We start from the raw sequence: 25,272 nt of genomic DNA, 5'->3' as shown, positions 1-25,272 counted from the left end.
TTGAACTACAATTTTGTTACATGATCTAAGGTACAGTGAGTAGACAGATACCTTTTCTGGTTTTATCTTAATGTTGTCCGGTTGCTGTCCAATAAACGTTTACCCCTCATCTCTGTTGATTCATTCATGTATGTTTCATCCCGGGCCTTTAATGGCTTGCAATACGGTATGAATTTTGCTCATTGTTGTAGGCCGTCCGGTGACCTGAGGTTGTGAAATTCTTGTTCTTTTTGTTTTGTGGATAGTTGTCTCATTGACAATCATACCACATCTCCTTATTTTTTTATATATGTGGTTTAGTTGTCATGTCTTCTTTATTTCTAATTTTTAAAATATAGTGTAGAATAGTTGGTTGTGGTCGTTTGTATTTGCATGTTAATGTGCCTTTACGAACTAATCTTGATCTGCTTTTTAAAGCATCAATTATGTTATTTAGTCGATTTACGGTCATGTAAACTGATAAAGTTGGATTCACATAACCAATGACTGAATTTGAGGCGAATGTCCTTCGTCTATTAATGTCTGTGATTTTTCCTCTTTAGAGTGAGCATATACGATGGACAACTGGAGATGAGTCTTACAAAAACAAAGATGGAGAACAGTATTGTAAAGCAAATGGAAAAACAAGCAAAAATATCGAAATTAAAATGTGTTTTGTTGTTATGGGAATTTGGTATTGATATAAGATCTTTGATTTACTATTTTTAATTCATAAACAACTTTTCTAGAATTCTGTTAAATTCATAAACAGCTTGTCTAGACTTCTGTTTAATTCATAAACAGCTTGTCTAGACCTATGTTTAATTCATAAACAACTTGTCTATACTTCTGTTTAATTCATAAACCACATGTCAAGACTTCTGTTTAATTCATAAACAACATGTCTAGACTTCTGTTTAATTCATAAACAACTTGTCTAGACTTCTGTTTAATTCATAAACCACTTGTCTAGACTCTTCCTAAATTCATAAACTACTTGTCAAGACTTCTGTTTAATCCATAAACAACATTTCTAGACTTCTGTTTAATTCACAAACAACTTGTCTAGACTTCTGTTTAATTCATAAACAATTTGCCTAGACTTCTGTTTAATTCATAAACCACTTGTCTAGACTTCTGTTTGATTAATAAACAACTTGTCTAGACTTCTGTTTAATTCATAAACCACTTGTCTAGACTTCTGTTTAATTCATAAACAACTTAACTAGACTTCTGTTTAATACATAAAAAAACCTTGTCTAGGCTTCTGTTTAATTCATGAACAACTTTTCTACAGTAGACTCGATCCGGACATATCGATAGATTTATTGTCGTTTGCTGTCTCATTGAAGAATACCCCATATCTCCTTTTATTCAAATCTAATATAGCATGAGGTTCCTTGTACAAGTATTTCATGCTTTTTACTATTTATTTCGAAGAACTGGAAAGGTTGAGAATTCGATTAGCCTCTCGAATTCCAGAGGATCTTGCTCCATGTGTGTACGAAAACCATTTTGAGTCAGTTGCTTCTCCAGCGAAACACACAATGGGTTTATCTGCTACAAACAACGGTTCAGCAATATCTGAAATACATGATTTATGTGAATCGACTGCGAAATAACTATATGCTCCGAGAAAAGAGGGGTCCCTGCTCCAGGAAGACGTTTCGGTTAATGTAGGCTCCGGAATTTCTTTATTTTTCCAGAACTTTCGTAGGATTTCTGTACAAGTACGTGCAACTTCATTAATAGAAAGTGTTTCCATATGTTTTGAAGCTTTACCATGTATCCAAGCTAATAGTACATTTTCACATGTCGGTATTGTGCTGAATTTGAATATTGATTTATACCATGAAGTACTATCATCATCTGAGCTGTCCCATGCGAGTACAATACCACTATCTTCTTTCCGCCAAAATGGAATTTCATAATAAAGGAATATTTTTCCGACGCTGCCAAATCCCATTCTTTCTATTGCCTTAATTTTCTTATCTGGCAAAGATGGATGAAAGATATTATCATGATTTTGCTTCAAATGTCCAAGAGAACACGTGACAATCACGTGATCTGCTATATATTCTTCAATGGTTTTGTCTTGTGATTCACAGATGACTTTTACCGTGGATTGTTCGCTTTTCCATTGAATGCTTACAACATTCCTCTTAAATTTCACTCTGCTATCTGTAAGATCGTCTTGTAAAGCCTTTAACAAAAGAGAGTATCCATGTGACAGAATAACGTCATCATCATCGTCATATTCACCTCCCATCTCATAACATTTTGCTGAAGCTAATTTCAAATCATCCCCTACATATAAACCTAAATATCCGATCATTAATTTACAAAACATCTGTATCTGTGTTTTCTTCTCTTCGTTCATCTTTCTTTTGTCTATTTCCTCTGTAAAACGTTTTTCTATGTAGTCTTGACAATTTAAATCCTTTTTATAACTGATACCGTCTTCTAGTTCGTCTTCGATTTTTTCAATTATTTTCCAAGCCTTTTTTACAGTGATCTTGTCAATTTCGGTACCCCTTTCAGTTAACGTCATTTCTTTCTCACTAAATAAGAAAGAAATAAGGAAATGAATTAATATCAATAGTACTATAAATAAGGGGCTCATAAGAGCCCGATTCGCTCACGTGGAATTTTTTGTGTAAATCTTGCATCAATAATAATTTTGCTGTTTAATGCATATTAATGTGTGTTTATACATGCATGTAAAACATTGCATCTATCATAGTTACTGTAAAAAAATGATAAAAATAATCTTTCAAGGGCAATAACTCCTATAAGGAATCAAATGACATTTTAGGTCAAGTTGATTTGTTACTTTGTTGAACATTTTGGCTGTTTGAAATTTCTCTCTATCTATCACATATTCGGCGAAACACTAAAAAATTTGGTAAAAATTATCTGTCAACGGCAATAACTCCTATAAGGGATCAATTAACAATTTCAGTCATGTTGACTTATTTGTAGCTCTTACTTTGCCTAAAACTTTTTCTGTTTGAAGTTTCTGTCTATCGTCATGTATCATAGCTTCTGCGAAAAACTAAAAAGATTGTTAAAAATTATCTTTCAAGGGCAATAACTCATCAATTGACAATTTCGGTCATGTTGACTTATTTGTAGGTTTTACTTTGCTGAACAGTTTTGCTGTCTGAAGTTTCTGTTTATCTATTATATTTTCTGAAAAAAATCTTAATTGTTGAAGGCCGTACGGTGACCTATATTTGTTAATTTCTGTGCCATTTGGTCTCTTGTAGAGAGTTGTCTCATTGGCAATCATACCACATCTTCTTATTTTTATATTAAAGTTTGAATAAAAATTGTTTTTCAATGGCAATAACTCCTACAAGGGATCAGTTGACGAATTTCGCTCTAAAACTTGCTGGTAGATCTTATTTTGCTGAACATTTTTCCAGATAAAAATTTATCTTTATCTCTAACAGTTTTCAAGAAGACAACAAAAAAACTTAGAAATTTCATAAAAAATATTATTTCAGGGGCAATAACTCCTACAAGGGATGAATTGACGAATTTCGCTCTTAAACTTGTTGGTAGATCTTATTTTGCTGAACTTTTTTCATGTTTAAAATTTATCTTTATCTATAACAGTTTTTAAAAAAACAACCAAACACTGATAAATTTCATACCAAATATAACTTCAGGAGTATTAACTCTAAATTGGGTTGACCGATTTCCTCACTTTTAAATCTTGACCTGCTGATCATTTTTACCCCATGTCAGTTTTGCTCCAACTGTTTTATTTTGTTAGATATACTAGTAAGCCAAAAACTGCATTTTAGCCCTATGTTCTACTTTTAGCCATAGCGGCCATGTCTGTTAACTGACAGGAATAAAAAACACAAACTATATACTAGATACCATACGGATCATTCACCCCAAATTTGGTTGAAATTGGTTCAATAGTTTCAGAGTAGAAAATCTTAGAAAAAGTTTACGACGACGACAGGTGAGGGAAAAATATTTTTTTTCTAAATTATCAACAAGTAAACAAAATATATAAGTAACGAATTATCGAACGAAATTAAAAAACTTGTATATATACATATATATATATATATGTAGGATTCTGAACCACGATGTTACTCCGAACCTCGATGGTCACACTGATGTGTGATGGTTTAACGCTAAAGTGCGTTTTTGATAACACCGAAGTGCGATGGTGGCATTGTGATGCTATCGTGTTCATAGCTACGATGAAGTGCGATGGTGGTTACGCTGAAGTGCGATGGTGGCTACGCTTGAGTGCAATGGTGGTTACGCTGAAGTGCAATGGTGGTTACGCTGAAGTGCGATGGTGGCTACGCTGAAGTGCGATGGTGGTTACGCTGAAGTACGATGTTGGCTACGCTTGAGTGCAATGGTGGTTACGCTGAAGTGCAATGGTGGTTACGCTGAAGTGCGATGGTGGCTACGCTGAAGTGCGATGGTGGTTACGCTGAAGTGCGAAGATAGTTACGCTGACTGAAGTGCAATGGAATACATATTTTCATGTTTTCTGCTCTTTGGTCGGGTTGTTGTCTTTTTGACATATTCCCCATTTCCATTCTCAATTTTATAAATCATATTTTCAATGTTTTCCATGTTCACATGTCGACCGAGAAATCAATTTGTTTGTTAGTAGCTTTTCGTTTTTTTATGTAAAACATCGAGAGTTTATCCCGTTTAATTTTAAACAGGCAGTGAATATTCCAGTCCTCACTGTAACGTTGTAGTGTACATTATTCTTTGTAAAAAGTTTAGACAAAAAAAAGCAGTCGTTCATACAATCGTTCAGAAATTGACGCTACATACACATAAACAAAAGCTATTTTTCTTAAAAATCAGTACTAATTGCAATAACTGAAAAAAATTGGGTGGTTATTTGAAATGCAAATACTTCTTGGTTAGTCAGAACAAAACAAAATTAGCGAAAAATGTATACGGCTGCTGTAAATAAGAACAAGAATAAGATAGATCACCGATTTTTTTTTACTGCAACTGGAGAACATATTGAATGTTTGGTATTCATATACTAACTTATAAAAAAGAAGCTCTTACAATAATTGATCATCTGTAAATTTTAAACTAGCCATCATGCGTCTTATAGACCATCGCACACCAACGAAAGGACCATCTCACTTCGGCGCAGACCATCGCACTTCAGCGTGACCATCGCATTTCAGCGTCCCTATCGCACCTCCGAGTTCTACATATATACTTGTTGGTCTTTTGGATAATGTTGTTTGTGCTGTATTTAGACCTCTCTACCAAGAAATTTGTTTTGCATGCACACGTATAAAAATTGCGGTTTTTATCCAACGCAATCATAGGTTTGAACGTTGTTTTCAATTTAGACTTGTTTATATTTTTTCGTTTGGGCTTGTATTATATTTGCCTTCGGGTATATTTGATCCGTTCATCCTATTTCGACTCTTCAAAATTCAAGTCTATCCTAAATTGAGGTAAATTATATGGCCTTCCAAATACCGTTTCGATTCCTAACATCACTGAAGAAACATTAATTGTCGAAATCCGGATATGGTGTACTAATTTTTGCACCGTTTGTTTGAGGTATACCATCTTTTCCGCAAGTTTATTGTTTTCTGTTTGGTATTAAATTAATAGTTAAGATCCATTTTGTTACATCTGGTGATCAGTTTATTTGGCAATCGCCAATGGCAGTCAGCAGGGTTTAAGAACATCCGTTGTTCGACCTGCTAGTCAAATGCGTTTTGTTAAAATATACTTTTTTCACTTTTTATGGTCTTTTGGAAAATGTTGTTTGTGCTGTATTTATACCCCTCTACCAAGAAATTTGTTTTGCATGCACACGTATAAAAATTGCGGTTTTTATCCAACGCAATCATAGGTTTGAACGTTGTTTTCAATTTCGACTTGTATATATATATATGGTACGTCTGAACCAGTGACAACTCTACAACAGATTTATCCATCGGATCAATCCCGGCGAGGGAAGAACAAAAAATTTGCGAAAGCAAATTTACAGATCTAACATTGTTGGGCTGATGTTTAGACGAGTTGCACATATATATATGCGTACCAAATAAAGAGGACAGACCTGTATATGTCTTTAAAATAGATTTGTATAGCTGGTAAATGTAAGATATATCCAACAGAAATCATCTGGACTCTTAACTCATTAAATCGTACTTTCGAAAAATATGTATCAATATGACAGATCTATTTCAGTCTTTTCTATATATTGTAACTAGAGGCTCTCAAGAGCCTGTGTCGCTCACCTGTATTTACTGATGCTTTCGAAATCATGTAAAATAAGGTTAAAATCATAATAAATAGTATTAGACATTAGATATTATAATGATATCTAAGATAATAACAAAAAAAATCCAAAAATTTTGTAAAATTACTAACTCGGGGGCAGCAACCCAACAACGGGTTGTCTGATTCGTCTGAAAATTTCAGGGCAGAAAAATCTAAATCTGATGAACATTTTTGCCACCTGTCAGATTTGCTCTAAATGCTTTAGTTTCAGAGATATAAACCAAAAACTGCATTTTAGCCCTATGTTCTATTTTTAACCAAGTTGGCCATGATGGTTGGAAGGCGGGGTCATCGGACAAATTTTTTAAACTAGATACCCTAAAAATGATTATGGCCAAGTATGGTTAAATACGCTCAGTAGTTTCAGAGAAGAAGATTTTTGTAAAAGATTACAAAAATTTACGAAAAATTGTTAAAAATTGACTATTAAGGGCAATAACTACTAAAGGTATAAAACCACTAATTCATAGCCCCATTGCTTTCTATGTTAAATTCTGCAATTTCAAGCATAAATGGCTACTTTGTCTGAAGTTCAAATAAAGTGGCAGTTATTTCATGTCAAAACTGTACCTTATGCTGACTTGTGCTGAAAAAATCAACATACCTTTAATTGCATATTAGAGCGTACTGGTTCCCGGAAGTTTGATAGTACAAAAACAGGAACTTCTGATCTGAACAACAGGCCAAATGAGCCCTCCTATTAAAATTTCATATACTTCTTTATTATTCAAATAAAACTTTCAACAAGGATTCTACAGTGATCCCAAGTCCCCAAGCTTTCATTTGATACTAAAACTACCCAAATATTCCCACTATTGACAAAGATACAGCTATGCGTAGGAACTATTTTGTTTAAAATATGTACTACTTTCTTGTATGTTCTTTCCGACCGGGCCTGAATTAGTGGTTCTATACCTAAAGGGGTCGACTGACAATTTTGGTCATGACAACTTATTTGTAGATCTTACTTTGCTGAACATTATTGCTGTTTACAGTTTATCTCTATCTATAATAATATTCAAGATAATAACCAAAAACTGCAAAATTTCCTTAAAATTACCAATTCAGGGGCAGCAACCCAACAACAGGTTGTCAGATTTGTCTGAAAATTTCAGGGCAGATAGATCTTAACCTGATAATCAGTTTTATCCCATGTCAGATTTACTCTAAATGCTTTGGTTTCAGAGATATAAGCGAAAATCTACATTTTACCCCTATGTTCTATTTTTAGCCATGGCGGCCATCTTAGTTGGTTGGCTGGGTCATCGGACACATTTTTTAAACTAAATACCCTAATAATGATTGTGGCCAAGTTTGGTTAAATTTGGCCTAGTGGTTTCAGAGGAGAAGATTTTTGTAAAAAGCTAACGACGACGGACGACGACGACGACGACGACGACGGACGACGGACGACGGACGACGGACGACGGACGCCAAGTGATGAGAAAAGCTCACTTGGCCCTTCGGGCCAGGTGAGCTAAAAAAGGGATCATGTTAAACAGTCACATCAATGTTAACAAGAGTCTAAATATGTGCGGGGGGGGGGGGGGGGGGGAAACGTTACAATCTATCCATTTGATAACCGAAACATTTGTCATGCAAGATAAATAACCCTACACATTTCATTAAACAAACAGTATAAAAATTATAATAGGAAAACAAAGGATAAGGGATATCCATCAATGACACAAAATCGGTACATGCACAAAATCATTATATTTTTATATAGTATTTCTTTAAACTGGTAAATTCTAGTTGTACCTTCAGGGGATCTTAGTCAGCCCTCGTTTGGGACCCTAACTAATGCGATTAGGGCTTGATGATGTTTCATGTGATGGTTTGTTGATTTTACTGCAATCTTATTCATATGTGTTGTTTATAGTGTAGAGGATCTGCACTTTCGTTCACTACTTGTCCGGATTCTTCGAATTTAGAATTTGCGAGGGTCCTAGTTGGAGAACGAATTCTGTCTCTTGGACATTTGTTGTTGTATTGCTGTCTCTTAGACATTTGCCCAATTATCTTTCACTGAGATATCTTTTACAAACTCGAACATTTCGTTGATTTTATAAACGCGTCATTCAGTACACATTTGACATACTGGTGCAAAAGTATCCTTTACTTTGTTGGTGTTAACCGGGTTTGTTTTTTTACATGAAATGACCAAGTGGTCTGCCACATCAGAGCCATATACCATAAGGACACAAATTAATAACATAAATATTAAAATAAATTCATGTTTTTGAAACTAGGATAGGGATTAGGGAGTTGATAATGAAAAATATTGTTTGCAGAAGTATATTTACAATGTACCTCGGTGTGTAGACCACGACAAACTTCCAATATCAGCATAAATAAATTCAAAGGTATTTTAAAACATCAGACAAAATTTAACAGACAAAGTTTAAGAGACTGTTACACTCCAGGACATGCATTCTACAGTAGGTACATCTGTTTCAAAATAAACGGCCTCGTCAGTGGTTGTCTTATATATCTAAATGTGTTTTGCTATTTGAAGAATTTGGTGTTGGTGACAGATCTTTGATATTTTCTGTTTAATTTATTCTTATTTTAGACTCAGGACAGTTTTTACCTTGACATATTGTACAGATACCTGTCCTTTGTTGACAACTGTATGTTATCTTTAGATTTGTGTGGTTATTATCGTTGGGTTGCTGGGTCATTGACGTATGTATACCGATACAAAAATTATTTCAAAAAGACGTACCGCGCCAACTCACTGCATGAAATCGGTATCCTGGGATACATAAATATAACTGGGTTGGTACAGACACTTGTGTTCTGTCAGTCACCTAAAGTATAACCAGCCCAGTAGCCAGTGTTTCTGTATGGGCATCATTTCAATGGTACATTTCAATTCAAAATCAAGTAGATGTGCTCAAACTTTAAGGTTGTAACTCACTCAACTTCAACTTTAAATAGGTGTTTTTGCTTTTGATGAACCCAAACTATTTATGTATATGATTATGACTCCCAAAAATTTGATCTCGATTTGACCCTATGATGGGCACGTGAATCTGATACACTGCTATTGGTATCTGTCCATAATTAGATGTTTTAAATGAAAACAGAAATAAAATTTTAAATTAGGTTATCTTTGTATTGAGTAATAGAAATATATGATCATATACTATGCATTTGCGTTATTTACATTTAATTAATAATGATAATAGATAGAGGTGTGCTGTCTAGTAAAGGGTCCAGAGTAACAAACAATGGGTCACACTATATATTTTTAATTATTACAAATTACATATCTCATTTACTTTGATATTATATGTTAATCAATTAAATCAAAACTAATCATGTTATACTCTGCTTAACCTATTTTTATTTTACTTTTATAGTATGTTTAATTCAATTGAATTCTTTTGAATTGAATTTAACATAATATAAAAGTAAAATAAAAAAAATTGTTTAAAAATTATATTGTAATTATTCTGCTCGTTTTGGACATCGTGATTGGCAAATAAAGTATTTTTTTGTTTGTTTGTTTGTTTGTTTGTTTTATCACACGTAATATCATTCCATACAAGAATATTTTCCAAAATGGAGGTGTTAAGGAAAACTTTATAAATCGAATTCAATATAAATATGATAAAAAGAAAATATAGTGTAAATATATTTTATCTATGAATTCGTCATGCACAATTAGTAATAGTAAGTACAATAACTCGTATACAACAGACAATTAAAAATTAGATAATGAAACAAGAGCAGTGTTCTTATATTTATCCATTTCCATTAGAATAAAAAATCATGAAGGACCGGTCATTTACTTGTAAATCTAAACTCGGATAGAAATCGACTCTTATTTTCCCTAACTTAATCTAGTAAAACTACATGACTAATGTATCAACCGAAAATAAGCGTATTTTAGCAGTAGTATATCATATTTAGAATTTTATAACGTTGATGTCATCTATATATCAAGAAAGAATTACGGATTGCATCACCGTTTTGATGGTTACGGAATATTTGTGACTCAGATGACAAAGGATATAATCATTTATTTTAGCCACTTTTTTTCTATTTTCCTTTTTGACGACTTAACTCCCAATACGACTTAGCATCGGATTTTTACGAAGAGCTAGATGCCACTAGTGGAAAAGGAACTGGTTACATTTTCGGAGCTTTTGGGTTCACCAACGTTTTTTTTTTAGTGGAATATTTAGCTTTGTATGTACTGTGTGGTTTGGACAACTGTTTGTCGTTTGTAGTCTTTTTTTAACCGATGATGGCTGTTCTTCGACGCCTTTAATAAAAGTTTTTTTGGCAAACAAAATGGCTGTCGTCATCATCCAAACTCTTCTATCCTCTTTATTCATGTATTAGATAACCAGGCTTCCGCATTGACGCCGTATGTAGCAAACAATAGTTTGCAAGCTTACTCACTTACACATGTTCTTGAATCTTAAACTGCTCACCAGGCTAACTAAATATGCAACAAAGTGAGCAACGAATCAATTGCATTATTAATCTGCAAGTCAATCTACAGTGAAAGCCATTTTATGATTTAGATTTAACTCCCCGGTATGGCTTCAAAGAAGATATTATTTTACAAAGATTGCGTAAATTTTACAAAACTTCTTTTTCTAAACGGCTTGATTTGTCAACATAAATAGAATACATTGATAACATGATTCTATGTATCAAATAGTATGCATATAAAACTAAGAGATTTAAAAATGTTTTCTAAAGTGTTTTATGAAAAATTGTTCATCTGTAGTAATTTTAATATTACCAATTTATCTTACCTCCTTTACATTTCTAGGAATATGATTGGTTAAAAGCAACCGCGTGGAGACCGTGTTTATTTCATATTAGGTTAGAAGCGACTCCATATTGGGTTAGTAGGCGGGGCTTATTTCAATACACGGTTAGTAGTGGTGTTACGTCCCTTTATAAAAACAACACAGTGTTGAGATAAAATCTGAAAGGTTTCAACAGACGAAGAAATTGATGATGAACGATTAAAATAAATTCATAAAACACATTTAAAGCTTACAAGTTGTTATTGTTGGCATTTTTTTGTATAGACTAATGGAAGTAGGTTCTTAATACTAACGGTATTGAAAAGTTGATCACTTTGATAGGCCACTAGTCTAAATACCACATGTTAAGATATTCGGTAAGATAAATTCGTTACATAGTGTGCTAGTAACCTAATACGATATATATGGGGTCAGTAAATTCCATATGGGGATTCGAGCTTCGCTCTCACCCCACATGTACAAGAATTCGTTCGGTCTTTAATGCGCATGCGCTAGTAATTGTCCACAGACGGCGATTAATTTTACTATAGATTTGTATGGGCAAATAGTTTTTATACCCGTTTTACTTTATATTAACTTTTGAATATCTTCTTCGCGCCGTTAAATAAAGTTTGTTAAAGGTTTAAACTGTGTAATGATGTAAATTTTATGAAAATAAGATGTTTTAAACATCCGTCACTTTTGATTTAAAATTTGCTACCATAAATAGCGAAGTAGCCCGTTTAATGTATACAGAGAAGGCATTGTTTTGCGAACCCCTGACATCTATTTGTTTCAATAACAAATAGTATTCGTTATTTTCTTATTTTGTCGTCGATATTTTTATAATCTCCAAAGACAGGGAAATAAAATGATATTTTTGCCTAAAAATTAACTTTTGTAATTCTCCCGTCTTTTTATGGTTGAAAATTGAAAATTCTTTAATTTGTCATGGAATAGAGAATTTTACACGCTTGGTTACGAAGTCATCGGCAAACACTTATACTTTTATGAATCGGTATGATTATATCCTTTAAGACTTTGATAAACAATATAATTGCGAATGTATACATGTTTACTCTACATTAAAGTAGCAATACTTGCAATACACAAGGTATATGTTTTTGTTTTTTTTTTGTGTTTTCCACTTTTCAATCATGAGAGAGGATGAAGTATACAATGGAATCATTATGTTGAAAAGTGAACTTCCAACAATTAACAATCTTAATATAGTTTTCATTATTATGACAAAAATAAATTTGCTAAAAGCTTCAAAGAAAATCTTTGACAAAATACACACGTATTATTATTAGGTTAGACTGGTGTTATTGTAGCGGATGCATGTGGAAATTAAAATCCTTCGGATTTATGACATAAAAGAAGAATCTTCATCGTTATTCCATATATCGTGACCATACAAAACATCAATTGGATTAGGTTCTTTGGTTGCACCAGCTATATTTTTAACACAACAAATGACATGATTTTTTTTAATTATTAAAATTTCAATACTAGTAATTATTATTCCATAATTTTTCCATAACCATAAGCTAACTAACAATAATATCTTCCCTGAAAAACACATAAACTTCCCAATACTATGATAAAGTTTAAAATATGTTTTTAACAAAAATATTTACGAATTAACTTTTTCAACTACATGTACTGCATAAATCTACACACCCCGGGATACCAACATTGATTTGTGTGATTCAAGTAGCTAATTAAGACTGTTCTCCACACGGAGTGATGCGTGTAATCTGACCGTGTATATATATTATTAATTTCTCACACTTTTCTTATCATTTCAAGTTGAAATCTTTCAGAGTTTTATCTTTGACGAGTTTTTGATTTGGCTAAGTTAGCTACATGTATTTGGAAAATACCCCGTGTTTACTTAATACTTTGTCATAGTTCACGGAGATCCGTTACATATATTCCTTTAGAAATAAACATAATTATAAAATGATTAATTAAAACGAATATGAAAATAAATAAAAAATACTCGAAACTGTAACATATTTTGAAAAGTTTTAATTAAAATAAATCGCATAATGGATTGTTACTTGATTACACAACGACCGAAATCATAAAGTCTCGCAACATGCATGGAGGTTTACATCTACTGTGTCAAATAAAAGATACACACACGTATTCCTCATTATTAATTTAAAGTCTAAGTAGACTTATTAGTCCATCTTTTTTTAAGAGGCCATAGTAAAAACAAATGTCTTGCTTTAGGAACGGACAAATCATATTTAAAAAAAAACTCTTAATTCGACAAAAATGTTGAAACTGTGAAACTGACATGATGTTTGATTTTTTTTTATTGACCAAATGTTTTTTTATTATTATGTTAGGTTGACGTTTTATTTTCAACTGAGACCATATGCAATCCCATTAGAAATAATTATGGTTCTCTTTTCACCGACATGTCCCCTTTTTTTAACCAAGCTAATGTTTAAAGCTATTGCTTTAAAGTACATTTGGAAAATTCCATTATTGTATGACAAATATTCTACAAATCATGATTTTGCATGGACAAGACTTTTGTGCCAGTGTGTGGCTAGTTAATTTATCATATCCAGTATAAAAATTATCCCAAGCAATGGAGTATAACATATATGGACTTCTTCCATCTGGCAGTAAATGGGTATTCTTTATAGCTTGCTGTTCGGTGTAAGCCAAGGCTCCATGTTGAAGGCCGTACTTTGATCTATAATTTTTTATTTTACAAATTTTGACTTGGTTATAGAGTTGTCTCATTGGCACTCATACCACGTCTTCTTATTTATATTCGCTTCATTGTGCTGAATGTATAAACACGCAGCCACGTCCGATGCCACATCTCCTTTACGTTAGCATATATATATATATATATATACCCTTGCAACAACTCTTCCAGGGGTTTGATGGCAAAAAATTCATTTTCGAGTTGCATTCGAAATTTCTGTTCTTCATCGTATTCTTCCTAGTCGTTCCTCTTATCATGCTTATTGAATTATTGCTGATTTGTTCTCGTTCCGAATATGCATGAACTATTTGTCACTCGACGCCAAGCAAAACCGTCAATCATATCCGCGCATGATATAAAATTAATCTTTTGCACCTTAAGATGCCGAAAACTTTGCAGTAGAATGTAAAAAATTTCTCATTTGTATTTCAAGGCGCATTCACACTAAAATTGTTCATTCTTTTTTATGTCTCAACCCTTCATGGGAAGCTTGTATTAATTCAATGGACAACCGACTGAATAAATCAATAGCATCACTAAACGCTTAACATGATCTTTCAAAGAATGTGCGATGGGTGCGCTGAAGGTTAGAAAAAGAGTTGAATTGAAACGGTATTGAATAAAGACTACGAGCTAGTGGTTGTCATAGAATGTGGACATACTGAGTGTGTCAAGAAAATAGTTATAGGACACAATGGTACTATCTGGATGCACAAACGGGAAAAGTTACCCGAGATGTTGAGATATTGAAATAGTATAAGCGAAAAAAGGTTAAGTTCCGCTTAACTTCTATAAAGGAATTTAGCCTAACTAAAAAAAATGAGTGTTTAAAAAATCTCTGCAATTGTTTAGTCACGACACAGTCTTTCGGATCAACTTGTACTTATTATATCTGCTAAAATGTAAAATGAAATTAGAAAAAAAACTTTTCCAAATGAAAAACTTTGGGATTCATGTCTAACATTGACAATATCACTTCTTTAATGATTTTGATGCGTCCAAAGCGCTTTTCTGTATTTACCTTTATTTTGATATCCAAAGTTATTACACACCATACAATTAATTGGTTAAATGTGTCTTCTTAAAACTAAGGAATATAAGTATGAGTATGATGGCCATAAAATCAGTAGGACATCATCTCGTTTTCGAAGCAATAACATAAAGGTGTTAATTCTGTTTATTTATGTTTATCTTACTACCTTTACATATAAAAGATCATAAACTTGAAATAGATATTTAACCAAATTTGATTACATAATACTTTTTATTTATTATTAGTGGCTAAAGTTATGTATACCACATGTATTGAAGAAGTGAAATCAATTTTGTTTTAAATCGTTCTCTATTTTAAACTTAGATGCATTTCGCCATCTTGAAGTTCAAAGATGAAAAAAGAAGCAAACATTTCACTAAGTTCGTTAATAGTTAAATTGAGTTAATATGAGTTTATAATTTTTCTCTGTGCCGATGTAATGCATTGTCTGTATAAGAATCAAAATATATATAGTCATTCAACCAGACATGGCAAAATTCAGTATTTTAGGTGGGCAGATTTCTTTTTTTTTCTTTTCTCTGTTTTTTTTTTATTTTGTCTTATAAAATCAAATACTTCTATTTTTCTTAACAGAATTTGCATGTTTAGAAAAATGTTCAAAGATTAAGAAAGAAATTTTTTCAATAGATACGCATATATAAAAATGTATAATAAAAACTAATTAAAATTATTATATTAAAACCCTAATAATTCTAATTTGATTCTAAACTCGGTTTCCTATTAAGTTACAAATTATTATACTATTGGATTAAAGCGTGGATATCGATCATCAAACATTCAAAACCTGTTGTGATCCGATATTTAATTATTTATGTACAAGTTGGCGTGCATAAATCAACATGTTCCTCGGAAATACTGATAAACTCGTTTCCCTTTATAAGAACATTGAGTTACCTCCCTTTTTTGAGTACGAGTTGTCTTTCTTGACCGAACTAATAGTTCAGTATGTATGGAATTTACTGACCCCATATATATCGTATTAGGTCACTATCACACTATGTAACTAATAATACATGCCCTAATTAATCTCTTGAATGACCATTATCTGAACCAGTCTATATGGTATAGTGAGGATACTTTTCATCTGTAAGGCGATATGTGACAATAAGTTTATTTATTCAGAGAAAATGAGCAATACTACGTGTTTTAGATGGTGGTCACGTTAATTGGTTTTGATGGAAGTAAGTTGGAAAGTAGATGTACAATGAATGGTTCAGGTTGAATCAGTTATATAATATGCAAAAATCAATCTAAAACCTTGGTGCGCAAGAACTGCCTTTCTGGATATACCCTTCATATAGGAACGATCAAACAATATGCAGCGCACACAATACCGATGGACGATAAATGCCAAATGAATACAATATGTCCAAATGCCAGTTGAATTTTAAAGCACAGAGACATAGAAAATAATCTGTTTTGTTCCACTTTGCTTTCATGCATCTACAAGTTGATTGATTGCTATATAAGTTACATTGCCAGTTTTGGCCCACTAATACTGTTTCATTAAATTTTTGGTTTGATATCAACATAGTGCCGGCCATTGAAATTTCTTTTTTTTCTGTATTAATCCCAAATATAATAATTTTGCTGATATTGTTTTCAATAACCATGGCACAATTTGGGGTCACGTTTAATAAAGAGATCAGTGAGATTTTCAAATGTTATGTTTACTACTATTCTGATTACTTATCCCTGAAAATGAGTTTCATTGGGAGTAAAAATTCTGAATGCGTTCTGCCTCACGAATTCCTGAACTTCTTGCTCCATGTGCGTATGAAAACCACTTGTCATGAGTTGCTTCCCCTGCAAAGCATACAACTGGTTTTTCACCAACCAAAAGTGGTTCGGCAATATCCGTTACACACGTTGCATGAGATTTGGTAGATAAGTAACTATATGCTCCGTGAACTAAAGGATCTGAACACCAAGATGTTATCTTAATTGAAGTTGGTTCCGGGATATCTTTGTCGCCCAAGTATTGTCGTAAAAGGTTTGTACATCTTTCTGCAATAGCGGTATCTGTAAGGGATTTAATCTGGTCAGTATCGTTTCCATAAATCCATATTAACAAAACATTTGAACAGGTTGGAATTTCCCGAATCCAGTATGCTGATTCGTATCCAGAGCAGATTCCCGTTGATCCACTATGTATGCTTTCTTGTGAAATAAAGAAACTGCCTTTCCCCTTGTTCCAAAACGGTTTTTCGTAATGAAGAAAAATTGCTTCAACTTTCCCTGATTCTAATCTTTCTATAGCTTCAATTTTAAGTTTTGGCAGTGGTGGTTCAAATAGTTGTTCATGGTTTTGCTTCAAATGACCAAGTGGACATGTAATGATCACATGATCAGCAACGTATTCGTCACCTGAGGTATCAAAATCACAATATATTTTGACCTCTTTGTTGTGAATACCACTATTCCACTGAATGCGGTTCACATATCGTTTGTATCTGACTGTGTTAACTGGAAGCTCATTCACTAAACTCTGCAAAACGCCAGACAAACCTTGTGGAACAGTGATATCGACGCCATCAATTTCTTTGCTTATGTGCAAGAGGTTGGCAGAAATAAATCTGGCCTCGTCCCCTGTAAACAAACTAAAACCTTTCATCAACGAATCAAGGACAGTTTGTATCTGTACGTTTTCATTTTCTTTTCTTTGATTAAGTTTCTGCTGAAAACGTATTTTAAAGTAATCTTCACAAGATAGCTGCTTACTGCAATTAATTTCTTCATCCAGTTCTCTCTCAATATCTTCAAATATTTCCGAGGCTTGTAGCACTATCTTACTATCTATCCTATTTCCACACTGCGTTAGCCAAGGGTCTTTCTTCCTGCAATGAGTTACTAGAAAATATTGTGATATACTACATCTTCGTTATTCAACTGTTGGAATTTGTCATAAAAGGAGGAAGTAACCACTGCTGACGAGGGTATGAAAGTCCGGCCAAGTGTTACAAAAGAAAGTTTTTATACATGTACACATAAAAAGGTGGGGGTCAATTCCCTCCCCCCTCCCGACTTAATTTAACATCAGGGCAATTTTCAAAAAGTCTTTCAATCTTTTACTTAAATCCAAGGTATCACAGCTCCATGTATGTACTTTATGTGTGGTTATCCAAATAATGTATAATATGGATATTCTTATCAAAACCTAGATTCTATTTAAACTTTAAAAGTAACGTTATATATTGTCTTTCGGATACAAAGGAGTAGGGACAATAAGGCTCTTATTTGGCCATAATATTACTTCAAATTAAAATAAACTTAAAAGTTATCATAAATATTCTTAAATTTGTCCTTACTAGACTAAGGTACAAGGTATTCAGAAAATAAAAACAAATTTCACATTTAATTAGTTACCATGGCAACAAACAATGACAAAATTTGGATATTAGTAAAATTTCTTGATTTTCCTTGTTTTTCATCAAATTTTCAGTATATTTTAGATTGGCAAAGTATTTGCGCATCCAAGAAACAACTTTATGTTTGGGCAGATTATGTCAATAGTTATGATAAAGCTTCTCTTTAAATTATTTTGTTTCTTGGATGTGCACGCTGTTTCCACAATGAAAATAACGATGGAAAACTGCATAAATTCTGTATTTTTCATTGTTTTCATGAAAACACTACATATTATGACGTAATTGTGATGCCATTAGATACAAAATATTATGATTTTCATTAATATTTCTTGATTCTATGCATATCCAAACATTATGTGTCAATTTGAAATAGGTGTAAAACATTTTATTTCCTTGGGCCAAAACCGGGCCTTTAATGCACCTACTCCTTTATTAATTTTGATTTTTTAACGTCCTTCAATGGAAAATTTTTAAAAAAGACAACTATCCACCAGGGTCACAATGGTGTAGATGAGAGCAAGTATAGGTCACCGTACGGCATCCAACAGTGAGCAACACATATATCGTATAGACATAAAAGGCCTGCATATAACAATATCTGAAACAATTCAAACGAGAAAGACAACAGTCCGCCCTCAAAATCCCTTATCAAGCACTATTGAGTCTATTTTGGAAAATATTTGCCAACTAACTCACCTCGAAGCGGTGCATTTTACGTCAATATCGCCATTCCGTACACCCGAATCGGGTAATAATTGAATAGAATACATACTAGCCTTTCAAAATCCGTTAAAATTTTGAAAATACCCCACGCCAAGGTCAAATGTGTTATCATACGAATATGAACAAATGAACAAAAGGATAGAAGGGTGAACAGATGAACGGACAAACAATCGAACAGACAGAATTTATACCATGCGATAGTAAAGCACATTCTTAAGAAGGGACGATAAATCCGCTGCCTCGTGGAAGGAAAGTGTTGTAGTGGCAGTCAAAACTGTCCTCCCTTCATCCAAGTTTATACACTTTGACGAACATAACAGTTGGATTTCTTGTTGATGTGTCAAACAGTTCTCGTCCTAAATATGCATGATATATTTGCCTTTACAGTGACTACAATAAATACGAAATGAATGGACTGACAAAAAGTTATTTCAAAAAACAAAAAAATTATAAAGCATTATATTTTCTCTTATATAAGGGTATTTAAACGGAAAAGTAAATAGGTGATAATGGTGAATGGAAATAGGAGATAATGGTAAATGGGAATAGGAGATAATGGTGAATGGAAATAGGAGATAATGGTGAATGGAAAAAGGTGATAATGGTGAATGGAAATAGGAGATAATGGTGAGTGGAAATAGGAGATAATGGTGAATGGAAATAGGAGATAATGGTGAATAGAAATAGATGATATAGGAGATAATGGTGAATGGATGCTTTACGTCTAGCGGTAAAAAATACATGCATATAATTAGATAATCAGGACGATAATATTTGTATATAATATGAAAACACTAGGTCTGATTTTCAACGTGCTAGCTCATGCACACAGTAACAGTTCTTAGGAGAGCATGTCAACTCTCCCGGTATCATCATTCTGACTCCGAGCCAACCAGTCCTAAATCTTACTTGTAAGTGAAGTTTGCTTAGGCGGAAAAGAAGCAAGCGTTTTAAGGTCTTTTGTGTCATAAATTGATACTCCATATCCTGTCTTTTCTGTAATACACCTAAGTATGATCATATGCATATAGAATTAACAAAGAAAGATGTTTCATTACTATCGCAGTTTTGATTAAATCTTTTCATTTATAGGTTCATATACAACTATTGCAAGAAATTGGCAATATTATACACGTCTATTTGGTTCATTTTATATAATAATCTATAACTCTTTCAGCCTCACGAATTCCTGAAGACCTTGCGCCGTGTGTTGTTGAAAAGTACCGTTCATCTGTTGCTTCTCCTGCAAAGCACACGGTTGGTTTCCCATCATTATATAAAGGTTCAGCTATATGTTTAATGTTAGATGACTGTGAATGAACAGCAAAATAACTGTAAGACCCAAGAGTAAAAGGATTTAAACACCAACATGACCTCTTGATACCAGTTGGACTGATATTAGTTTTCTTTGTGAATTTGTGCAGAATATATTTACATGTTTCTAATACGATAGAATCCGACAACGTTTCAATATATTCTGCAGCGTCTCCGTGTATCCATGCAACTAATACATCTGGATTGTTAAGGACCTCATCGAAAGCAAATATTGACCTATACCATTGACCACTATCAAAACTATCTAGCTTCTGCTTCCAGGCAAGTTTTATTCCTCCTTCGCCTTTACTCCAGAATGGTTTGTCAAAAAATAGAAATATTTTGTTTACTTTTCCAAATCCCATTCTGTTGACTGATTCCATTTTTTCTACAGGCAATGAAGGTGTGAACAGGTCATGAAGATGGGCTTTCAGATAACCAAGAGAACATGTAAGTATCACGTGGTCTGCTAAATATTTGTCGTCTGCTGCATTACTATTACAACAAACTTTCACCTTACCGGACGAATTGCAGTAGTCAATTGACTTAACAATCTTTTCAAAATATACTGGTATGCCTTTCATATCTGCTGTAAGGGTTCGCAGAATTTCACAAAAGCCAGGTGGAATCTTAACGTTTCCACCAGGAATGTTTTCAAATAATCCAATTAGATTCAATGATACTTTCTCTAAATAATCACCTTCATGAAATCCCAAATAATTTATCATACAGTTAAACGCCGCCTTAACCAAATCCTGATCCTCGAGTTCAAATTCATTCAGGGCGGTTTCCAAACTACTTCCCATAAATTCAGATTGACTAACTTGTATATCCGTTTTGTGTAAAAATGTATTCAGCATGTCCTCAATATTGCAAAATATTTCCCAAGCTTTTTCTATTAATGGTTTAGGAATGATTGACCCGTCTTCAGTACACCAATGACCTTCAATCCTGAAACATAATTACGAATGACTTCTGCTATTGTGCGCAATACTAATACTACCCTAGCATATGACAATCTAAGAAAAAAAACCGACAGATAAGAAAATATAGCACATTTTCACATGCCCATATAAAAAGAGAATAAAATACGAAAAATGCAGTATCTAATCTACGCAAATTACAAATTTAAATGTAGAGTACCAGCACTGCAGAATATAATCTATGCATACACACAATGCATTAACTAATTATGCAGTTAAAGCAAGTTTGAGTTAACATCAGAATATTATATATTGTGCTCGTGTTATTCAGTGTTATTAAAGTGCTAAACATTATAAAATAAAGTGGTGCTGTAGTGACAACACAGTGATCTGTTAATGAACTACATCTCACCTGTCAAGGAAAACATATGGTTCCATGATCAATCCTTTCTCTTTGGCAAGTGTATACATGGAATTTTCTTTGCCAGTCCCATGTATCCAGTTCGCACCAAGTTCTATAATACCATCTCCGAACTCTACTGTATGAATTCTTCCTCCAATTCTGTTAAATATAATCATGTATATTATCAAACACCAGTGAAACAATATACAAATTTACAGAGTGAAATGTCTCCCCAATTCGCCACAAAGACAAAAGAAATCATGTAGCTGAAATACGTTTCGCTGAAATACATCTTTTTAACATTCGTTATTTCTTGCGATGATATTTCAAAATGGTTTGTGCGCCTGAAAAACTGTGACAGAATTGAATGTATTAAGTCATAAATTAATAAATAACCGATGCATATTAATTCAAACACGTTGCAGAATCAGATACATATTTTATACATTATAGATGTCCTTCGTTGTTAAGGTAGCCATTACTAAAATCTTAGTATACAGTAGTTCAATAAAATTTCACCTAACATAAAGTAAAATACTACATGTTTGAACTGTGGGTACTGTAAAAGAGCAGAACCATTCTAATAAAAATATATGAGGTACCCAACGACAGTTGATAGTATAACAGGCTTGGCGTGTTGCTGAGGAAAAAATCCAACAGAAATGTGCTACCGACAGTTGGGCACGTGGGTGCACGGACGAGAGTCGAAGATAGGAGTGTCTAGGATGAACATCTAGTGTCTGCTCTCTAACAGATTACAAAATCCTCCAAAAATGATTTTCTGATAGAAATGTGTTTACTGGTTTAGGAAAATTTCAAATAGGGGATGAATGTCTAATCCTTTCTCTCTTATACATATTAGAATATCCCCCAAAAATGATTTCCATCATGATAAAATAAAGAACCTGCAACGTTATAATGCACTGAACAATCATACAGGCTCTGATAGAAATGTATGCACTGGTTTAGTAATATAATTCTAATAGGAATGTCTATTTCCTGAAAGTTCCCAAGTGATGTCTAAGTTTGAGGAAATGACTCGACAGGTGTAAAGGATGAGTTTTATGATGATGTCTATTTATATACTTGTCATAAGAATTCTGACAAAGGAAGTAGTATTCTGTTGACTCTGTTGTTTCTATTGTCTAATGAACATTAAAAATAAGATGGGGTCAAATATATGTTCATCTCTGTTGATAACATTACCACTAGTAGCAAGATTTAAGTCTGAAACGGTCATTTTGGTCTGATCAAGTCTTAATCGCCTTGATTTACTGCTAGGGAAAAACGTTAAGACCGGTTTAGACTTTCAGACTCTGTTCCGATATATCGTGTTCAGTCAGATCAGTCGGGTCAAGATAAACAAGACAGATTCTTCTAGCGTTCAAATAAGACTTGATTAGATCACGTTCAGATAAAATAAGACCAAAGGTAAAAAATCTGTTTAGTTGCTGTAAGATCGTGTTCAGTCGTGTTAAGATTTTAAATATTTTAAATAAAACGAGCGACACTTTATCTGTGTTTATCAGGGGTTACTCCACTTTATGAATAAAATCGGCATAGCTAGGAGGATATTCTTTTGTGGTCTTTTAATGTAATACTGTATATCTATTTCATTAAATAACGTTTGCAAACGTACAATTCATTTTTTCCCGATAGAATTTTTAACATTTAATTGGTTATATAAGAAAAGATTAATTGTCTTAACCGGGAAATGTGTTAGTCATTAAAACTTTGCAGTCGTGCTTTCTGACATAAAGTAGTCCTGTATTTATTCATTCCGCCCGTAAAGATATAATGATAAGTAATATATCCCAAAGATGTTCTGAAATTTTCTTAAACATTTTTTGTTTCTAATGTAAAATAATAGTTCTGATCCATATAAAATTTGTCAAGAAAAATATATTCTAAGTATCTAATTTACTTTAAATTTTTAAATATTATATAGATGACAGTTGCTTGGTGAAAGTTATTTACATTTCAATAAACGGATTATCTAAGCAGTCAACCGAAACGGGTTGTCATAAACTATCTAAATAATTACCCATGCAACGCTTATGATGTTTTATCTATGGACGTAAAATGAATAAAGTTCCATGTTTTATCTTATATAAGGATTTACCGGGTAAAATTATTACATTGAAAAATAAAACATTATTTTTTCAAAAAAAATGCAACAAGAATAAAGAATATTTTAAGAATTTAGTTGACAGTTTATATTTACCATTAGGTACCTATAAAGACCGATTTCGATACCTCTCTTGATTTTTTTTTCATCATCAAGTTTTTTTTAGCAAGAACTAATACAAGAATAAATCATATAGAAAAATATCAAACAACGATTGATAAAATCTTGTGTACGGTTTATATTTCTGTTTCGTATCAGATTTTTTTTATAACACCAGCGTTACTTCTCATTTAAAAAACAGTGAGATGCTTACTTGCTTTTTCGAAATTGACCAAAAAGCTATAGAATAACATAGCGAAATGACTGTACTTATAGATTATACCTTTGTTTTTCCATTTTGAATTGTTTTACACTAGTCATTTTGGGGACCCTTATAGCTTGCTGTTCGGTGTGAGCCAAAGCTCCGTGTTGATGCCGTATTTTTAATCTATAATTGTTTTATACTTTGTAACTTGGATGGAGATGATTATTTGGCACACATACCACATCTTCTTATTTATATTAACCGGGAGCAGTTTATAATATTTTCATTTCGATAAAAAGAAATATGCAATTCAGTAAATCAAATCGATTTGTACCATATTGTTACATTCAAAAGTCTTTAACTGAAGTAAATGATTGATAGAAATACATTATTTGTATTGCATCGCTCCTAAAATAATGTCCAGTGTCAAATATTACACATCGATGATCACTTAGATGTTCAACTGATTCAACCAAAAATTAAACTTAGGACTAGGATCAAATGCAATTCATTACGTTACAATTGTATCCAATATTAATATTGTTATAACATTCAGTCGAGGAAAAGACACATGTGACATTGATATGCATTGGTTTGTTCTAGCCTGGTACGGCGAGCGCGTGTCGACAAAAAAGGTCATGTTAACAAGAGAACAATTGTTGTGAATCAGAGCCAAATTGACCTTTGTTCCAACTTTACTCATAAATAATGCGTGCTTGTGGACAAAAGGTCACAGACGAAAGGTCACAATTCAGTTTCTGAGACTATTTTCTTTGAAAAAGAGAAACTACTTATTTAAAAAAATATATTTTGTATGTATCTTGAACTATTGTATATATAAACCAACTCTGTAAACAAATGTATTAAATGAACAAATAATTGTTTAGTAAACAAACTATCAAAGTGGATTGGTACCTAAACAGCTTCATGGTGCTAAGAAATATTATATCATTTGCATGATTAAAATTTAATAAATCTTCATTTACCAAGGCTAATGAACAATTTCATAAACTGTAAAAAGAATATATGTAATACAAAGTAATTTTTCAAGATATTTCTCTTACATACTTAAACAATTGTCACTTCCTGTCCTGTGACTTTTTGTCCTGTGACTTTTCAGTGTTCGCTTACTGTTAAGAATAGGACCTCCCTTACTAATGGAGAGAAAGCTGTCGGGACTACCAATCCTAATTGTTAGAGAGAATAAAAAGTACATCAGTCATTCTCAATTTTATATGTTTTGCGTAAAACA

At 32.8% G+C, this 25,272-nt stretch overlaps 1 protein-coding gene across 4 annotated transcripts in view; it reads right to left on the bottom strand.

Annotated features, from left to right (window-relative positions):
* Positions 1–689: 689 nt before the first annotated feature.
* Positions 690–25,272, bottom strand: part of LOC127707851 (spermine oxidase-like) — a 73,589-nt gene continuing 49,006 nt past the window's right edge. For 2 of the 4 annotated variants that reach the window (XM_052212603.1, XM_052212602.1), the window contains 2 exons: positions 21,598–21,747; positions 690–2,540 (listed from right to left, as the gene is read on the bottom strand). In XM_052212603.1, coding sequence (XP_052068563.1) covers positions 1,409–2,540; positions 21,598–21,747 — 1,282 coding nt within the window. In that variant the 3' untranslated portion in view covers positions 690–1,408. Of the gene's footprint in view, positions 2,541–15,811; positions 17,695–19,392; positions 21,214–21,597; positions 21,748–25,272 lie in introns of those variants that run through there. The other 2 variants (XM_052212604.1, XM_052212605.1) reach the window with 2 other exon arrangements.

This window comes from Mytilus californianus, unplaced genomic scaffold (genome assembly GCF_021869535.1).
Source record: "Mytilus californianus isolate M0D057914Y unplaced genomic scaffold, xbMytCali1.0.p SCAF_7, whole genome shotgun sequence".
NCBI classification, from domain to species: Eukaryota; Metazoa; Mollusca; class Bivalvia; order Mytilida; family Mytilidae; genus Mytilus; species Mytilus californianus.
This window is presented reverse-complemented; position numbering and strand designations above follow the sequence as displayed.